General features: G+C 33.2%; 2 protein-coding genes across 5 annotated transcripts in view; both read right to left on the minus strand.

Annotated features, from left to right (window-relative positions):
* The window catches only part of LOC136409530 (nicotinate phosphoribosyltransferase-like), a 123,683-nt gene that overhangs the window by 60,964 nt on the left and 41,175 nt on the right, over positions 1-21,544 (minus strand). The window lies entirely within an intron of this gene.
* LOC136409709 (cytokine receptor-like) lies at positions 4-20,579 on the minus strand. 4 transcript variants are annotated; one of them, XM_066391395.1, is made up of 14 exons: positions 20,360-20,579; positions 7,100-7,232; positions 6,904-7,046; positions 6,724-6,847; positions 6,477-6,663; positions 5,963-6,156; positions 5,287-5,901; positions 5,082-5,227; positions 4,601-5,025; positions 4,184-4,542; positions 3,970-4,128; positions 3,693-3,915; positions 3,301-3,638; positions 4-2,900 (listed from the first exon to the last, which is right to left on the minus strand). In XM_066391395.1, exons 2-14 carry the CDS (start codon positions 7,200-7,202, stop codon positions 2,398-2,400), a joined length of 3,519 nt encoding a protein of 1,172 aa, XP_066247492.1. In that variant the 5' UTR covers positions 7,203-7,232; positions 20,360-20,579; the 3' UTR covers positions 4-2,397. The 4 variants fall into 4 exon arrangements, with proteins under 4 accessions (XP_066247492.1, XP_066247494.1, XP_066247491.1 ...); XM_066391397.1 differs by having other exon boundaries at positions 6,531-6,663; positions 20,317-20,579; XM_066391394.1 differs by having other exon boundaries at positions 20,317-20,579.

Here is a 21,544-nt window from a genome sequence, read left to right on the forward strand (position 1 = left end):
AAATATATTTATGTGCTATATATTTCTTTAAATAAAAATATTAAATGGAGGAACACTGCATAAATAGATTATAACATTAATAATGGACAAGAAAATAGTTCAAAGACTACATTCAAGTAGTTATGCTAGGTTTTGTTCATTGTGATTTAGTCCGAATCATACCATAATACACATGTCTAGAACCCTGTTCAAATGTGGGACATTATCAAATGAAATCAAACTTTTTAATTATTATGTGAATATCAGAATATATGTAATTTTTCGCCTATGGTACAGTTGCCAAAATACAGCATCCTAAAGTGTGCAATTCAAATGTTCCTGCATAAATGAATAACAAAAATAGAGTGACTTCGCACAACTGTACACATACTTTGATCTAAAATAAAAATGTCATGTTACAAACATAAAAAAATACTTACTCGAAGTACGTTCAGGCGGGGTTCAATATCTATCACAGATACACCTTAAAAAAAAAGCACACGAAATGTTGCACTCAATTATTGCACGATTATGGATCCAAAAAGAAGTTGTGAAATGGAAATTAGCAATTTGGCCATTATACATTTTGTTTTGGAAAAGTAAAGTATTCATGAAACAAAAGTTTCCTTAAAGAATTTACAATTTATACATTATTCGCCATAAACCCTGCCTGATGTCCTCAGCCTGTTTAATAAAAAAATTACTTCATGCTTACTTAAAACGGGAGCTAAAAATATGACTTCAGAACTGATATGTTAAAGTAAATTATAGCTTCCATTTAGAGTCTGCCCAACTCAATAAAACTAAAGATTTTTTACTTAAATACAGCGTCTTGTGACGTTTCTTGACACTAGTTGCAAAGTAGAGCCAATTATATTTGTTAACGTCAAATGAGTAGAAACTGATTTCAGAGCGAAACTATTACATACATAGATGCTACTATTACATCACTATAATGTGACAAATACACTCCTAAAAGCACTTAAAATTAATTGTGGCAAGTCAACCATTAAGCAGTTCAAGATTTACAACACTATATTGGAAATATACAGTTCCCACTTCACAAATGACTTTTAGTTTTGTTACAGCGAAAGGTAAAGAAGTTTAGGCCGATTTTACGCCAATTCAAAAACACTACTATGAGAACTCTGGTCATCAAAGCAAAAAAGTGCTGTAAAACTCAAAATACCTTAAACCTACAGACACCTGTTCATCACTTCGATTTTCAGTCAGTCTAATTTTAAGGCACAAACTAAATCTTATCCGTGTTTAGATAACTTAACCATTACATAAGATATATTTTACCGGTATCTTAACTAAAGTAATATATACATTTATATTTAAAGGAAGATAGATTTTAAATAATGGTATATTATAAATACTAGTATATTTACAAAAGAATCTACTAAAAATGCCGTGCACATTTAAACCCAACAATAAAGTAAGTCATTGTCGAGCGTACTGAGATGGGGCTTAAAATGTACGGCGTCCAGTCATACTTCGAATTTGTGTGGTCAGCTGTTTTTAAGCAAAGGCCCTCGTTGTCTCTATATGCCTTTTCCTCATATCGCATCCGCTATGAAAAAAAAACTAACTTGATATTGCAATTTCCTCGAGTTAATACGTATTTCCAGAATAATTGTTCTCGCCTTTGCGGTACGACATATAAGAAATTGAAATGCTAAAGCAGAATAAAATGCATACTCGCCTCTTCGTTCATCAGTTGATTATTTTCTGTTTCAGTATATTGCATGGGTGACGAATGTTAACTACTGACTTGCTTTCACGGTATAAAATAATTGAACTATGGTCGATAGACATAGAAATAAAATTTTTTAAAAATTATTCTGTGACACTGTTCAATTGAATTTATCTCAGTTTATTTAGCTTGTAGAAGGAAAAGATATTTGAGAGGGATGTTTGCTCTTAATGAAGTATTTGTACTTTTGTAATTAAGCGGCACTAAAGTATCACAGGAATCGCTATTGTGCTATCGGGTTACTTCACACAATAAATCAAAACATAATAACATGTAAGAAATTATGTTATTTTTTGCATTTATTGCAATGTTTCGGTAATTGTTAAATAAGATCATTGAAAATTATTCATAAATTGAACCATTACAGCTTATATATGATATCCTCCAAAGGGCTTTTTCTACCATGATATGATATTGATTTAAATAATAAAAGTACTGACAACACACGCGATTCTGCATAAGCATTTTTCGTCTTTGCCATCCCCAATCAATGGGTATGTCACTAAACCTAGACCAGATCATGAAGCACACTAAAATATAACACGAGGCACAAACAATAAGTTAAAAACTTGCTGAAGAAACAGTCATTCTTTGTTAAGAAATAGTACACTTTCACCGAAGTCTTTGAAATCGGCAATACGCCTCGTGTCATAACCGATTCAGTCTTCTTTCAGCGACTTAGCAGTGTCAAACGTCAAGTGAGAAACATAGTCTTTACTCGGCGTATTCTGAACTGCAATATCAGTGTTTAACGGCTTAGAATCTCCTACCACCACATAATTCCTTGCGGGCATTTCAACAAGTGTGTCCTGCTCCCACGTAATCAACGATTTAGGGCTCTCTAGGGAAGCCTCCTTAGAATCGTCTTCCTTAAAACTGAGCATCGGAGGTAGCCTCGCTGGTGTGGGTTCCCCTGCTACGACGTAAGCAGTATTCTTTGCAGCGGGCTCCTGAGAAAGACAGGGAACATAGCCTGGCGTAGTAAGCTTCAGTGCTTGGGGCTGCATAACAGGCAGGAACGAACTCACTGACGATACATCCGACAACGGAAGATAATCTGCTTCACTTTCAGATTGAATAGGCGGATTTGAAAGACCTACAACACTATATCCTTCTGGGTGCAGGCTTGAAGACCAGGGCATTAGTGTTTCAGTTACGTAATCTGGAAAATTAGAATACGGTTTATGTAGTTTTGTATCGCGCTGTCTTATAGGAATGTATTTTTAAAGTATGTAGTTAGCAGATCAGTTTTGAATAAAATGACCGCAGCTGCTAAGTGGAAAATGCTACTTGGCACTTTACGCTTTTAGATTTATTCCTAGAAGAGGGATATCTTATACAATTTAATCGAACAATGGCAGCATATTTATTCGCGTACTAAAAAATTAAAAGATCTTGGGCCATTTTTAATAACAAATCTAAATTTTATTATCGGTGATGAAAACTTTCTTCAGATATTTATCTCCCATAGGAGTGCGCCTAATTTTGGCAATTTATGAGAAGCAGCTGTTCAAATTACAAAGCATTATTATTATAAATGAGTTATGATTAATTGTACTTACCCGGTTTCTTTAATCTTTGTCTTATGTTGGCTTCTGACTCGGGTAAAGACGGAGATCTAGGCTGATCTGTACCCGAATCAGAAATAGACAAGTGCCCTGCAGATTCCCCTGAAGAAATACTCTCAGTTCCAGAGCAACATCCGCTGCTTTCACCACTTGGATTTCTCTGGGTTTCTTTACTCTGTGTTCCCCCTTTAGGTTGTTTCTCAGGTAATAAAGGTTCGCCGGGTAAAGTTTCATCCATGTTTTTCTCTTTTGTTTCGTTGTCAATTACATGATCCATATCGGTAGGAAGTTTAACTGGGCAGTGTTGCATTCCAACAACTTTATGACACGTACTAAGGAAATAAAAAGGTAAGATATTATTGTTTTTAATAAATATGCTCACTTACTTTTTAGAGAAATACCAAATAAGCACTAGTAAAAAGCTAGTCGTCATTACAACCAATGGAATGATCCATGTAAGAGAGGAAGAGGACACTGTACAAGGAATATGGGTTGTTTCGCTCCAAGGACCGTATAGGAACTGGTTATTTTTAATATTCACTCCTCTCACTTTTATGTAGACGTTTTGCGATTTGTCAACTTTACAAATCTCAATTCGGTGCAATGGTTCTAAAGTATACGAAAAAATAAAGGATTGGTAAAAAAAATTGGTTGACGCATTACCTGTAGCGTTCACAGTTGATGCGTTGGCTTGATTTTTCAGACCTACTTCCACCTGGTAAAAATCTATTTTTCCGTAAGCTTCATCGGGTTTATCCCATTTGACAATCACAACATCATTTCTTTCCCAGTTAAAACTTGGTTTATATGATCCTCCAGGAACTGTAAAGGCAACAATTGAAAACTACGGAGAGCAAAATGGCCACAATTTACTTACCGCCAATATCTGACGTTGCAAATACAGTGCTTAAGTTAGAGCAAGCTATAGTATAAACACATACAGAAATATTATATTTGGTTCTAGGTCGCACAGCGACAGTCTCTATATAATACTGTTTATCTTTAATTGCATCTATTGTTAATTGTTTGACGCCGTTCATATATACTTTATAATATCTCAAAACTCCATTTTCCTCCAAAGGCTTCTCCCATTTAATTGTCATTTGTTTATCAGTTATGTTAGTTATCTGGAGATTTTGTGGTTCGGTAGGGACGTCTTCAAGGGTGTTGTTGAACATCGGTTCACCAAACTGACTATGCGCATCATTAATTATGGGCTTGATGGCAGCTTTGTATCTGCCAAAAAAACACATAAATCTAAAAAGGCCTATAAAGATAAAAAAATATCACTTACATAGAATAGGGTTTTAGATCAGTTATTATAAGCTCTCCTTCACCTATTCCAAATTTATTATCTGTGTTATTGAATAACCTGTATTCTTCAGTATTTGGCTGACACACTTGTGACTGAAGTGTGGCGAGCCTGCAATAGCTAACGTTGAAACTAAGAATATCTCCCAACTTGATACATTCGAATTTCCATTGCAGAATCATAGACCGGGGTTCAGCTTTCTTCACATAGGTTTGACTCAACTTCACTCCAGAGCCTGGCAAAATCGTACAATGAGCCCATAACATACCACTACTTGTATCGATAGCATTTGCGGATATAGCGAATTGGTAGATGTTTATCGATTGATTTTTTTGCATGTTGTATGTGGGAAGCTTCAAAGTCGTATTTTTAACTTCTCTTGGAATCGTCTTCCAATTTAATACGCCCTTTAAAGTTTTTATTAAATTAATTTTCAAGGAGATATGTAAATATATTAACTTACGTCACAGGGATGAGGCCACTCGTTCTGCGCGGAGCACCAAAATAAAGTGTAATGGGTAAGTCGAGGATCACTGCTATCGCTCCATTCTACACCATACTCACCATTCCCTTTATCGATTTTTACCAACGTTGCTAGTGGTTTTAGCACTAAAATACAATTAGTGATTAAGTATATTCACTACATAGAAATATCAAAAAGTACTTACTATATTTCTGTGCTGGAAAGAAAACAGTGGAAGCTTCAACAGACCTTGATACGTTATTCTGAGACCAAATATTAAAAGTATAATTCTCATCCGGCAAAGCAGCAAATTCAGCAAAATTGTTTTGAATTTTGATAGGCCTAGTATTTGGACGACCCTTAATTTCAATATAATGCGAAAAGTTGTCTCCATTTTCCTCATAGTTATGGATATTTTGCCAAAATATCCGTCTGTTTCCTGTACCTGGCAACAACTCGAATAATCCAGCAGTAGTTGATGGAGGACGATCAGGTGCCTTGGGTTGAGTCCACACATTAATAGATGAGTTTTGCGACCACATAGATTCATCTATTGCCGGGATTACTTTTATAGCTACACGTATATCATACAGACAGTGAGCATAGGGTAAATTAGTCAAAGTATATTCATAAATGGACTCCTTTTTTGTTACGTTAAAGTAAACTGTTGTCCAGTTCTTGAATTCTTCAATCCACCAACTCACTCTTACAGTAAGATGTTTTGGGAAAGTTTGGATATATAATGGTATACACCATTTTAGTTTTATTGAGTGTGGAGAGGTTGTCATGCCCGTCAAATTTTCAGGTGAGTTTGCACGAACTGAAAGGAAAGAAAGCACAGATAAATGTATTTTCTATAAGATTCATTTATATTTACTTACCGCGTTGGTACTGATTTACGGTAAACTCAGAAGTTTTATTTCCAAACGCGTTACTGTAATTTAACCTAAAGGTTAGAAACTCCTGAGAATGGCGATACTGAGGAATCGTGCTAAGGCCCCAAGTACAAGAATATTCCAAACTATTTTTGTTTTTCTCAATTACTGATAAATTTGTAGGGCAATCATAGGCTTTCCTAAAATAGAATTGGAACTTTTTATCCAAATCCATTTAAAACATGATAATCATCAAAGCATGATGTCTTGCCAAACGAATAAAAAAATCACTTTACTCTATAACTGGACCATATGGCACTGGAATAGATTACAAAATGCAAAAATACTGTTACGTACAACATCTCTTAATGATCTTCATGTTGGCTTAGATGCTTTAACAATAAGAAGTGGAACATTTAAAGCGTGGACAATGAAAGCACAAAGTGTAAACCAATTAATGTACATATATGATTCAAAAAGACAAACTCAAAATGATTTTTCTATTAAAAAGAAATCTTACTCGCTGCTAATAGGAGTGGTAACTTCGTGCTTATGTTTTGATTTTTCTTTATACCTTATAGCATTAGGAACGTAGTAATCCATTTTATAATCAGTGTGAATGTAGTTATCCGGAGCTATGAAACTGCATGTAAAAGTTTCCAAATTTTGGCCCATGCAGCTAAAATTTGTAACTTCCTGTGGTGGAGCTGCAAATAATCGTCACATTTAATTAGTTGAAAAGAAAGGCTGCACATGAAATCACTTACTGCCTACAGCCACTATATTGGTACATACAAGGCTCTCATTCACCATACAGTAATAGTGCATCATTTTTGTTGGCGTATGATTCATTATTGTAAGTCTTATTGCACTTCCATTTACTTTTTCCGACTAAAAAAAAATGTTTATTTTAAACTTTCTCAAATTTATACCTCAAAACAATTTACCGGAGCCACTTGATCGCCAACAACGAATTTCATTAAATCTGAGGCATTTGGCCCATATTGGGATCTCCCTTTACTATTTAACACGCATGTAATATTCAGATCTTGTCCCCATTTCAATGTTATGTCTCCTTCGGGATACGTGTCTATAATAAAAAAAAGTTATGAACCATCTTAACATGACGAGGGTGATACTTACATCCACATGTATTTAGGCCTCTCGAACATTCACGAAAAGCGTCTGCACTAGAAAAACCGTAATATTGAAGCACCAACAATAGTAACGTCTTTAGATAGGCCATATTTTTCTCAAAATTTAACGCTGATTCAATCTGAAATTAATAATACATATACATTAAATTAAGTTAATGATATATTATGATGGTGGACTTATATACAGGGCATCGCATGGTGTATGGTATTAATTTAAGGGAAATAAGTTTGAGGCCATTTTAAGTAAAAATGATGGAACCGTGAACATGAAGAAAAGTGAAAAGAAAAAGAAAAAAGATGTTAATGCGCCATGGCTACGGTATAAAAATGTTAATGCACTTTTGCCCTAATTTCGAAAATTAAAGGTTGTCGTGGTATTATCTCTAGCCGTTTTCTTAAACTTAAAAAATATCTGTTCCATAAATGGAACGGTGTAAATTGTATATATTTAAAGCATATTGTGATCAAATACATTGCTCTTATACAACAGATACTCATCAAATTCAAGAAAATTGTTAGATTCAACACGGTAAAAGCTTTATCTTTCAAGTCAGGGCTTAACGGCTTTTTATCCTGACTTCAAAGATGTATAAAACATTTTTAGGTTTCGATGAAAATATAATAAACGATCAATCTCCCTGTACAAGGTGCCCCACAAAAGGTGACCCTCTACCCTTCTTTGCAAATTATAAGAGATGTAAAAAAATTTAAACACAAAATAAACTGTTTATCAAATAGATTTAATTGTTTCATTTCGATGTCTACAAGGTATCCTACTTTTCTGCCACCTCTCGTGGGTCGTCGTGTACCATGTATCTGGGAATATTAACATCCTGGCTATTTCTTTCTGAGGTGGTTGTGTAATTAGCAGCTGTATCAAAACTTTCACTCTACTTTTAAACGCAATAAAAGAAGCGTATTAAGAGCGTTATGTTCTATGACAGCTATTATCTATTTTATGTTTCGAAAACAATGATAAATAATCCATAACACACACTACCTTACCTTACACTCCTTTTTATATCTGCATACATATACATATAAACGAATTGAAAGGAATAAGTTGAAATAAGAGGTCAAGATGCAAAAGTCACTCTATTGTAATCAAATAGGCGATCTTAAGAAGTGGCTTGTTTCTCCGGTTTAAGCACTGTACTTTAATCACAAGGTATGTATTTAGAACTGACTTCTCAAAATTCACAATGCACGCTAGACTAGTGATTAAATAGAAAAGTTTTGTTTTGGGCCTTTTAATACGTCATGCGCGCCACAAACAAATGCCCATTAAGATTAACTGGGTATGTGTATTGAAGTGTTTGCTAATTCCTAAAAATTTCTTAACTACTTCCGAAGAAACTGCTGTATCAAAGAAACATTCCCAATAAACTATTATGAACTGACTGTAAACTGTTGTTATTGCAACATTCAATTCCAGTTATAAAAACAATATTTGTGAATTTTTTCTTTCAATTGGTGTCATATAGAAGTTGTAAATTCGCCTTACATCATTGATGGGATCTCGGAAATGATAGGAGATTTGTGGCTAGTAACAATTCGAAATTGCACCGTTTCCTTACTAAACTGCCCACTTTCCAAAGTCGATAATAACCAAATTAGCAAGTTTGCAAGATCATTTTTCCGTTAAAAGAAATGACACAAAGCTTAGTCTCCCGGTAATTTGTTTCTTGGAGTAGGCAATTCGGATGATTAAAACTTCGACCCAAATTGACGAAGGCGCGAAGGCGAATTAACGATAGCGCCTATCCCTAGCGCTTTTCCTATACTTTTAAAAGCTCACAACTTACTTGTACCAAAGGGTAAAGTTATTTTGAGTAAAAAACCAATTCCGAAAATGTTTCTACGTAAAAACCGTACACCTCATTGATGTTGTTCCGACAATAAGTTTTCGAGATATTTACGTTATAATTATTCGGTGCTCTCTTGGAAAATACAATTTGTTAATAAGTAGCCAGTTCCCTCCCACTTGCCTGCATTACACTATTGCATTTTCCACATAATTATGAATTTAAGGTTTCGAACGATCGATTGACCCGGAAATATCGCGAGAAAACTCCGAAAAGGAGCCTTCGACCAAATGTAAACATCTTGATTTTTTATTTGGGACACTGCAGGCATACCTACTGGGTGTTAAAATCTACATACAACATTAAACTTTAAAAACACAATTCCTATTCGTATAAGGTTGAGCAAGCCACTCATTGCATTGCAGTCTAAATCAAGCTAGAAGAGTTTCAAAATAAATTTCCGTGAATTCTCTTAAGAGTAGGCTAAGCTCCATCTTGCCTGAGATGTTGTTTTGGTCTCGTTCGCCATGCTGTCGCCCAGCTGTTTTGGCCTTTTTGGGTTCAATGTCTCGGCCATCTTTCTGATCTTTATCTTAGACTTCAGTTTTCAAACGGGTTAAATTATGACCACGTTTTCCAAGATTAGAAAATACTCGCTTGTTGGCTATTAATAAAACACCGCTTCAAGGAACTGACTTCAATATTGAAATTCTGATGATTTTTTGTATGTGCAATATAAAAACAGGCATGACCCTACGCGGAGTGGAAACGTTCTCCCGTCTTACTTCGAACTCGAGCCTTAAAATTAAAAGGCAAGAAATTAGGCGTTTCAATTAAACCCCGTGCCATAACGCTACGTGGAAACAATCAACCTTAACCTTTGCGTAATTGATCATAACTATTCCAGCCCCAACATTAAAAGAACATAAATAAAAACCAGATTATTTACGAGGCTTTTGCTAATATTGGAAAATGCGTAAATATCTCTTTAAACAATATTCGAGGAAAAGCTGTGACGTCAGTTGATGGACGACCTAACTCATATTGAAACGTGACATATGTTAGCCTCCATGAGCCTTAATTCAATTTGCGGAACCGAATTGTTTGCCAGCCACTTAGAAGGATTGAAAATACAATTGCAAGAAAATTGCATAACAGTTTTTGCTATGTAATTAAGACAATTCGTGTTCTTGTAAGTCTTGGACTCGAAATTAATGTTTTAAATAGGATAGTGTCGTGCAACATGGCAACAACACACTGAAACATGTTATTATATGGCCTAAACATTTCATGTAATAAAGTAGTATACTTCTTGAAATTGTACGTTTCAGGAAAACGGCTAAATGGCCCAGAAATTAGGATATGTGTAAATACCTATATGTTTTCAGATACGTACAAATTAGTTTTAGTTTTCATATTATATACCGGCTGTCTTATATAAAAAAAAAAACGGGCGAAGCCATAACTCAGTAATTTATGAATAGATTTTGATGAGCTAAAAACCAAATAAAATGATTTAGTTCAGGCTACTGAATAACGTCAAAATTGATGTTTTTCAACTTAACTTCTGTTTCAGATATCAACTTCAGAATTTTATATAGAACTCCGTATTTTTCTACGTTTTTTAATAGAAATTATTTTTCTGAACTTGATGATGTAAGACAAGTTAATGTTAAAATAAGTTTTAACTGAAAAAAAAAGAAAAATTTAAACAATACATCACAATCGGTGTTCAAAGTGGATGTTGTTATTTTGCTTTATGACGCAGTACACATGATTTATTGTTATTAATGTTCTTATTGGCGATAATTATCAAGTGTCAATTTAAGTTGAAATTATTTAAAAATTAACATGCAAATATGCTTGAAGCATTTCCAAAACAACAAGAACTCCGGTGAAACAGTATACCTTTATTCTACCCGTTTTCCTAATAGAGAAGTACCTAATAGTAAGAAACTAAAACGTTAAAAAGACAACTTACGATGCTATAGATCTTTTAAAAAGACGAAAAAATCATTGTAAGATTTCCAACCGGCCTTATTTATGACAATAATAATAAAAGCAACATCCATTTTGAACGCTTACTGTGACGTATTGTTCAAAATGTTCAATCTTATACATTTAAAAATTGTTTTAACATCAACTTGCCATACATCAACAAATTTAGAAAAATACTTTCAATCAAAAAATTATTTTCAAAATTTTGAAGTTGACACCTGAAGAAGTTGAATCTGAAAAAAATCAACTTCGAAGTTGTTTAGTAGTCTGAACAATATCATTTTATTTGGCTTTTAGTTCTTTACAATCCGTTTATAAATAATTCAGTTCTAGCTTCCCCTATTTTTTATGAGACAGCCGTATATACATACATTTACCCAGCAAAGTATGTGAGAGAATTGACTTGTACTGCAAAATAACTTTTTTACTTAGAAACATATGAATTCACAAAACAACTGATCTGCGGTTCAATGCAATGATACATGATACTTCTTACTTCTATGAATAGCCTTTGTTTAAAAACCATCCATATAATACTTATTCAGTATTAGACAATGTTATCAGTGAAACCTAAACCTTTTCTTAATATCATTACCAATTAATTAACCGAAGAGAAAATTATTTACCTACCAAAAATATGCACTTTTTAAGCAAAACGCCCCTAATCTAAACATCCCTGAAATGAAATTCTCAAAATAGCCTATTGAAATGTGGTTAGGGTTCGATATTTAAGACCCTTCTAGCCACATCGAAACTTGCATTCAATCGGTGGAACCACGGTCGGCCGACTACATCTTTTCTTGTGTCCCCATTGAATCATCCTTCACCATCGCTCTAGAAAACATCGGCAAACATGTCCTGGCTTGATACATATCGGTTTTATATTGTAGAATATTTAAATAGCTTAAGTTGCAAATCAATAAACGTTTTTATTAGAGAAATTATTATATACACAAATATATCAAAACTATGGAAGACCCAAAACCAAAAACCATTTCCATCTAACAATTTCGGCAATTCATTAATACAGGGTGTCCGAGATATAAATGTCAAAAATTTATGATGATAGATAATAGAGGAAAAGTCAATTGAGACATAGGTCCGCAAACTGAAGCGAGCCAGGAAATGAAAATTCGCCTTTTCGCTATTATACAGGGTGTTTCCTAAATGTTAGGCAAAAATGCTTTGTTCTCTAGACAAGGCCATAAATGTTTATCGACTAATTTTTCTTCTTTTTTATTAAAATGGCTAAAATAAGCGTAGCAAGATAGTCTGAATTTTGAAAATAACACTAGTAAACAAGTTGAACGTAATTTAATTTGAATACGTTTCCAAATTTATCATTTCTTGAATTCCTTGAAGATGTACCATTGGCAATCAGAAATGCAATGTGGTTTATGCAAGATGGAGCACCAGCGCATTTTAGTAAAATTGCTCGCAAAATTTTAATGAAAACATATGGAAATCACTGGATTGGTCGTGGTGGACCTCACTTATGACCAGCTAGATTCCCAGACTTGAACTCTCTGGACTATTTCCTATGGGGTCATTTAAAATAATTAGTTTACACTAATCCAGTGGGAAACCTGAAAGATTTGAGAAATCGCATAGTTGATGGGAGCAATTCAATAAAAAAAACAGTCCTGGTATTTTTGGAAAGAGTTCGGCTAGCAATGACGAGAAGATTAGAAGCATGCATCCAAGCTAACGGCAATCATTTTGAACAATTATTGTAGCTAACTAGGTAACAGAGCAAAATCAAATTCCTGTAAACTCCTCGAAATTAATAAACATAATAAATTACTCATAGGGAATTCAACGAGGAATTCCTATAAATTTGTAATTAGTATCTGTGTACTTCAATTCATTAACGATTTCTCTCTGAAATCAAATTGGGCTTTTACTCAAGAAATATTACTATATATCATGCCTATTTCACGACTTAGAATTAAAAATAAATGTTTCTATTTGTTTGATGTATAATACACTATTAGGCCCATGTCCAGTAAATCTTTATTTTATATTTATTATAAAATATGAAAATCCTATTCAATGTTCAAAAAGTATATGATACACGATTAGTAAGGCTCATATTGCACATGTCCATTACAAAATTCGTCACTTCGCTACATATTTTATAAACTTAGACGCATATGACAGTGAGCTGCTTTATGAAAACTCGTTTCTTAATAGACAAATATAAGGTCGAATCCTTATCACGTATAAAGGCATATACATATTATGATAACTTTTACCCTACAATTCTCGCTTTATAACTACGATGAAGTTTAAATTGATAATTTTAATCTTGAACGACCTCCACCTCGCGATATCCAAATAACAAAAATTTTATTTAACACTGTGATAATTCTAGAATAATCTATACTCCTAAAGGTAATATTAGGAATTGTTGTAGTTCAATAACTCTTGCAATTATGACTGGTTATTACCATAACGTAAACATGAATCTATAAATTATAAGTTTAAGCTGGACTAACATCAAATATTGGACACATGCATCAACAATGTAGGCACTACAAAACTGGTGCATTTATTGCAAGCAAATATTGCAGATAAAGGGACATTTTTAATGGGTTGATTGCTCAACGGGAAGTACGAAAACCACGGGAAATAACGTGAAAGGATTTAAATTTAGCAATAGTCTACTAATTAATAAAAATTTGGAGACACTTTGAAAAGTCAAATAATCCATGGCCTTTTACTACCTGCACAGGTACCCTAAGTCGGTAGATGCATTCCAAAAATACTGACTTTGACCATTTTGAACCTTTCAATGATTTTGACCATTTCGTTACTTTCTATATACACTACTTTTTCTACGGACTACAACAGGCAATAAATGCTAAAAAATGCGACTTTTCATAACATTTTCAACCTTGAAATGGTCATAAAGTGTGCACATAATAGTTTGCAACTTAGATTTAAATAATCGTTTTCTAAAATAAACAATTACATCTACAAAACGTATATCGACTGAAGCCACCAAAGTAACCTTTTAGAGCAATTCACGCTTCCAGTGAAGAGCAGCCAGTAAATTTGAAAGACATGCAGTATAATAATACGCAGTAACGATGAATAGAATCTACGGCGAAGCTTGGGCTATTCAAAGCCCAAGCCATGTTTCTCTTCTGAATAGTAAATGCCTTTTCAGAAATGCGTCCCTAACAGGCATCGCTTTTCAAACCAGATAAATAAACTGGGAGAATATTGCCACAGTCACGTTTAAAGGTTTACACCAACTAGTAGTCGATTTTACGACTCCAAAGATGTATTAGAAATCAAAGGCACATACATATCTGAAAATAGTATACCTGACTATTACTTGAACGTTTTCTTATCAAAACCGGATTTCGACAGAAAAAATCATGGGTACCACAAACTATCTTATTTAAGCGTTTTATAATGAACGAGAATTACATAAACGTATTCCCAGGAAAATTCTTTCCTTTGGCTTTGACACAAAGATAACCAATCACTGATTTTTGCTAAATGATCAAGCATTCCACAGATTAGTTATGAAACAACTTTTCAGCTCCATGTAATCATTAATTAACAGGCAAATACGAATCGAAACAAAACCAGTTTATATTTCTGCAAAACAGTTGGGAGAGTCTACCTTAATGAAGAGTTTGGTTTTTAATTCGTTTAAGCTTTCAAATAAAATGCAATTCAAGATTTGACTCCCTAGTAAAAGGTCGCTGCACATGCAAGGCTTATACGATTCCTTGGAAATGGAGTACCTACACACTCCATTAGGTTTACAAAGACGTCTGCTTATAACAAAGCACAATACTAAGAACTATTGCCTTTTAGACAAACAGTATCATTTAGAGTCGTAGGTTTGGGAATTAGTATTTTTCGTTGGGAGATATCTTAATAGCGCCTTCGATTAAACTATATAAAAATCCATGAGATTATTGTTAACTTACAACACTTATCTAATGAATTGCGACGGCAAATTTAGACGATTCATATTTTTATAGGAAGTAAGGATTATTCGATTCTAAAGGCAGAGGAGATTTGTTTGTAACTGAAACAACATAAGAATTTGAACTCTCCTAATACATTCACTTTTTGCTCGACTCGAGAACGTACATGTAAGTGAAATAAAGAATGTATAACGGAATAGCTGCATCATTTACCCATACGTATGCTAAACAGAACCTATCTTTCTCAAGTTCTACCGAGCTCGGGCTTTTCTTCGAAAATCACGAGATGTGTCTTGAGAGATTGTGTATTGTTATCTGATGGTATAAAGTCTTCAAATACAGTTACGATTACGTTATAGGTAAACACAACGTAGCAGTAAACTGAAATGTCTTATTTTATATACCTACTGCCTATGGGTTAACACTTTATACGTGGAATATAAAACTGTGTTTACACCCAGCCTAGATACGGTGTCGTCTATTTTTGAGGGTAACAAAGAAATATCCTTCAGACTAAAGCCCGCCGCACTTGAATTGCTGGTAGCTAAATATTGACGGGATTAAAAAGTTGATGGTAACATTTCGTGTTTGCATAGGGACAACTGAATGGTTGTCTGTAGCGGTCAGTTCGCCATGGATTTGGTTGAGATACCATGTGTTTGTAATCTTATCGCACGAAAAAATAAACCAAAACGAAAGCTATTTTAATAAAAAACCGAAGACTTTTCAAAGGACAATTTCATCAGTTGTTTGAGTTATCTAAAGAGTATCCCATAGAATTCCTCAATTATTTCCGATTGAACATCGGGAGTGTTGGCGATTTGTTGAATGTACTGGGACGTCGAATGTCACACCAAAATACCAACGTGAGGCTGGCTGTATCACCAGAGGAAAGATTGAGAAAGTGATTATGCACATAGCCATAGCACAAGGGTACATTGAGGGGCAGCCAGAAAAAGTCGTCCGTGTGAGACGACAAGTTTAAACAAACGTATTGTATATTTCTCGGCAACTGTTTGTAACTACTTACTCGTCGGCGAAATGAAACATATTTCAATTTTTTAGTTGTTTCAATTAAAAAATCACCCATGTGCGGGATTCTATTTAAACCCGCATGTTCTATTTCGGCAACAAAATAGTTGCCAGCGAAAAGTTACTTGTGTGCGGCGAGCCGAAAGCACATTTTGATATGATGCTCTGAATGTAAAAAAACACGTTGATATTCATGAAACAAACGTTCATGAAATGAGAATATGTTGCTTCAAGGGTAAAAAAGAAAATTCGGTATTCAAGGAAGGATTTTCGAACACCGTTTGAAGATATTCATTCAGTTGCTAGAATACGAATTTCTTACTTTAGGTAGTTTAATATAATAAAATAATAATTAAAAGTCAGACCATGTGACTGTTACCAGTAATCGGAAGATGCCCAGGAGGATTCCTACCCGTGAGAGTGGTTGTTTTAGTTTACTACGCCAATTCCAAGTACTGCCTTGTAGGCAAGAGCCAAAGCAGAAACAACCTAGCTTAAAAACCCTAAATTATTTGAATGGATATTTTGCTTTTCCATTTAATAACGTTGACTATAGGACTAAAAAAATATTTTTAAGATAACAACCCCTCAGGTTTCACAGGAAATAGATGTTAAATTTCTTAAGCCGGCGCCACACGATGCATGGAATGTTTGAGCCAACGCTCGACTGAATATATACTCAAAATTGGACACATTCACTATTGGCAAATATCAAATTTATGTATAAACTTAGTTATGTCATGTATGTAACTGATTTGTGTCTTGGCTTCCTTTGCGGCCACTGGAAGTAAAAATGAAAATACTATTGGGCGGGAATCCTTGATTTTTGTATTTATTTCATTTCGAAACGAATTTAAAACAGCCATGTTCAGTTAAAATTTTAAACAAAATAAGAAAAAATATACGTAGGAAGCATTAGAATAATATTGTTATTTAAAATTAAAAGACAGAAGCTGTATGAATGAGAAGTTTGTCATTAAAAAAAATTACGATTTAGATTAACTGAAACTTGAAGCCATGTATGTCTTGACTATGCACCATTGACAAACAAAAACCCTTATAACCATTTCCGCCAACACTAGTTTTCAAAATTACATGTACGAGAAATTTATACACAACACCCACGATTCGTTTTCCTAGAAACTGTTTCAGTTAAACGAAAATACAAAAAACTTCCAAAAAAACATTTTAGCAGGATAAAATATGTACGATAGTACCTTTACTGCCATTTACACCGTCTCAACATAAGTTTGGTTAGCTAAGCCATGCTTAAAAAGGCATGTACACCATAAATAACAACACTGTCAATGTTGGCAAGTTAAATCTCGTTTAGACACTAAACATATGTTAATAAAAAAAACATGGCAGGTAATACCCTACCATCTATTTCAGTCAAAACAAGCCACCCTGTATTATTAAGCAAAAGTTAACTTTTTGCTATACCTAGCAAAGTTGGTTAAGATATTATTATTATGTGTTGCTTTTTAGACTATTTCGTCATTTCTTGAGAAAACACTACTTGAATACTAAAAGTACACACAGGAGTAGGCAATAAAAAACTCTTCAAACAAGGTGCTACTGGACTCTCCAAAATTTGAAGTTTTTCACACAAATAATGGTGAGGAGACAGAACGACAATGACACATTTAAATCTTCCGTCAGAAAATGTTCCACTTAAAATCATAGTCTAAGTGCATCAAGGTCTTTCTTTAAAGTTAATCATTAGTTAATAATACAAGGTGACTTATTTCAACTGGACCACTGTGTATAAAATTCACCTTTACGTTTAGTTTCTCTATAGAAGGTTTTTAATAAATGAAAGTTGATCTATAACCTGTATATACAATGTGCAACTATCATTTTAACCTTCAACCTTGATTGTCAATATTATTTCTACATTTGGATGCATGCACTTTTAAGAACTATTAATGTAATATATATATATGGCAGCTAAAGTACCTGCGCAGGTACTTAACAATTTGAGAAAAGAAAATTTGTTGCATATATGCAATACCAATAAAAATTAATATTCATTAAAAACCATTATGTAGGTACTTAGATTAAACTAGAGACTTAGGGACTGAATTAAAAATTGAATGCAACACATTATCCCCAATTAATAGAGCAATTAATAATACCTCTCTCAATCACCTGCAATTTATTCATTACTATAGCATTCAGATGAATTGAACTATTTAAAACAACTATAGATTATTGAAAATGTTAATGTAATGCCTATGGATGATTACAAAATGTGAATAGGTATTTATATTTGGCCCTGAATTTTTGGCGCTATCAGTATTTTGCTTACATTTTTAGGATAACACACAATGAGATACTTAACACTTCTTTGAAACCATTTACTTCTCTACCTAACTGATAATCTTACCTTATTGAAACTTCCACCACCACTACTAATACAAAAATTGTATTTCATTTGCATGTGTGGTGTTGCATAGTGTTGAATGTGACTATTTTTTCATAAAGCAACAACAAAAAAAAAGTAGTGTAAGTACAGTGATCCTTACGTTGTGAACACTAAAATGTATGCTAAATGCCAATAGTACCTAATTCAATTGGAATCATCAGGACACTCTTTAATTTGATTTTTTTTATAGAAGTCATATGCTTGAATTTCAACAATTATAAAATAAAAAATATTAAGTTGGAAACACGAAATAAGTAGATAAATCATTTTATTTTAATAAAATAAAACTGTTTTTTTATCAGACATCTGACTTCAATATAAATCCAATACCCTAAAAGAAATAACATAGGTACTCATTGGTATAATTAAGTGAAGTAGGTAATGCATGTGTTTCTAAGTTTTAAGAAGGTCTTTTAAAAATTGAATACAGATGTAGTAGATAACTTTGTATTTTCAAGGATAAAAAAATAACACTGTAGGCAAGTTTAATACAATCTGTTTATTTATTTATAAAGGGGTAGATTATGAAAATTTGACATTAACATGTGTAAAATATGACTGAAGGAAAAAATTCACCACTGTTCACATGAAATAAAAACAAATGTTTAATTGATGTATCTGTAATAATTAATTATTAGTTCTGCACTGTCCTATTCTTAGTTAAAAAATATGGTTTTAAGCCATTCTTTTTCTTTAGAAATTGTTTTCACTCAAATAAATTAGATACTTGTATTCAGTAAGGATAGCTTGCAAGATTGGAAGACAATCAGTGAATATTAATTTCACACAGATTACTTAGGTACTGAAATTAAAATAATTACTGTAAAATCGAAAAAAAAAAACTACATGCAGACATATAGGTTTTTTAATGACAGAAGATCTAATTTGTGCTTATGACAACACATATGGGCTCTGATTTTATATGTGAACATGTTAGTAAAAATGAAACTTTTGTAGATCTTGATTGGTCAAAAATTTTAATTTGTGCATTTTATTTGACAAACCATTTTATTCTGCATAGATGGACCATGGATTCCCAAAAATTCACATTTTAAATAACTTGGAAGTACGAAAACTGGAATCTCAAATATGTGAGCTTTTATCGTCATGTAAAAATCTTTTAAAGAGAATATGTATTGTTAATTGCGAAGAGACTTGTCAGATTTTTTTCTCACTTAATTTAGACCAGATGAAATTAATCTCCCTGACTTGAGAATAAAGTGTAATAGTTTAGGTAACACATTTCTCACATGACACATAAGAATAAGGGCACTGGTTTACTATCAGTTCCACCAATTACTGTTTATAAACAAATGTTTTCACATTATTTGATAATAAATTCTTTTATTCTTGTTTTTATTCATTATTGATAATTGACAACATTAAGGCTTTAATATTGTCAAGTAATGTGTCAGTATAAAAAGGGCTTTATATTGGCAATTTACTGCATAAAACGGCTTCGCAAATGAATTAATGAATTATCAGTGTAATACTAGCTTTAGGCCTCTGATAAAGTCCCTATTATATCATATCCATGTTTATGTTTATGCTTTGAAACAAAGGTGTATTGTACCTACCTAAAATCCCAAAACCACTTCAGAGATTAATTTTCAGTGGAATCGTTAAAATCTCCTTCCCAGAATCAGTTTAAAATACCAATAGAAAAGTAAGCTTGCTTTTAATAAAAAGCAAATTTGATATGATGAAAGAAAGGCAATTAACTGCTTTTTAAGCATTGGTTGATCTCAGAAGCTCAGAATCTAGCTTAGAAACATAAACAGTAAACATAAATAAAAACAAAGTGATGCGTGAGGGTTATACCTATATTGTGCAGTCTTGCAACTACCACAACCACCTACATAAAATAGGATCAAAAACAGGTACCCAATTACTGAAAATCAATAGAAAACGTTTAGATAAATTGTGAAATAATCCCGAATAACGCAAAAGCGATTTCTAGAAACTGAATAAACAGATTAAAACAATATACTTATGTTGTCCTGTGATGCACCATTACTTGGAATTAACAATACCTTGTACTGCTCCGATCATAAAAGCTTTGGCGTGTCCATCACATCGAAATTTTACGAAATTTCTAGTTTGTAAAGTAAACTGTAATAAGCACAAGTTAAGAATTAAATCACTAAACACTTTCACAATTAGTTCTTGACTTTATTTTGATAAAATTTTCTTCGTTCGACATTACTACGACCGACTCGTGTAAGTACATCGGTTCGTGAAATTACACGGCACAGCGTTGCCAAACGCATGGGCTTCTTTGGAAGTGAGACGTGGTGCGCCGCTATTTTTATTCACGCGCTGGTTGGTTTAAAATTGAATGACGTCACTGCTTTTAAATTTTAAAACAAGTCCCATTAATAAAATAATCTTGGATTTTTTTAAATCTAACTCCCACTAGCCCAATTTCTCCTCTTAGTCATAATAAGTGGTATGCTTTGCCAAAAACAAATCATTTAAAATTATTTCAACAATTAAATGATAAGGGATGGAATAAGTTTTTAATAAATAATAATGAACGTTTCCTAGTTTGTCTAGGTTAGTTCGTATGGTGTTCGGGATTTTACGCTTAGTAGAATAACAAAACAAAATTTCAGCGGAATTTCCTCTTTACGAATACATGCATATCTTTATACGAAAAATGCTTATCCCAGGAAAACTACGTATATAAATTATTTTAGTTTCTTTGGTCTGCTCTAAGAATATAAGAGATTTTAAACTTGGCTTTTAAATAATTTTGCCCATATGTGTAAAAAACCTTACTAAGTTTACAATTTCGCTGAACTGATGATTGTTAGCGACCTCTATTAACGCCACCATAAAATATAATCTATATTAAAAAATGACTGCTTGTAACCTCACATGTCACATGTAACCCCACAACGGCAAGGATTGAAATTGGCTGCATTGCCAAATGTTCCCAGCTTTTCTCAAGCTTATATAAATTATGTGTAAAAATCGACCATCTACATTCAACAGAGAACTGGTTTTAATGGTAAAGCCTTCAAAACCATATCAGCTTTTAATGCTTTTAATTTATTTAAAAATCTACATATTATATTATATTTAAACATAATGCCTCGACTAAAGCGATTTCTCTCAGCTTTTTGATAAACTTTAAGAATATAGGCTACATGTTGACAACAACGCTTCTCTTTGACAAGTGCCTATAACATAGGATAGGAATTCTGGGAATTTCT

Source organism: Euwallacea similis, chromosome 6, assembly GCF_039881205.1.
Source record: "Euwallacea similis isolate ESF13 chromosome 6, ESF131.1, whole genome shotgun sequence".
Taxonomy (NCBI): Eukaryota; Metazoa; Arthropoda; class Insecta; order Coleoptera; family Curculionidae; genus Euwallacea; species Euwallacea similis.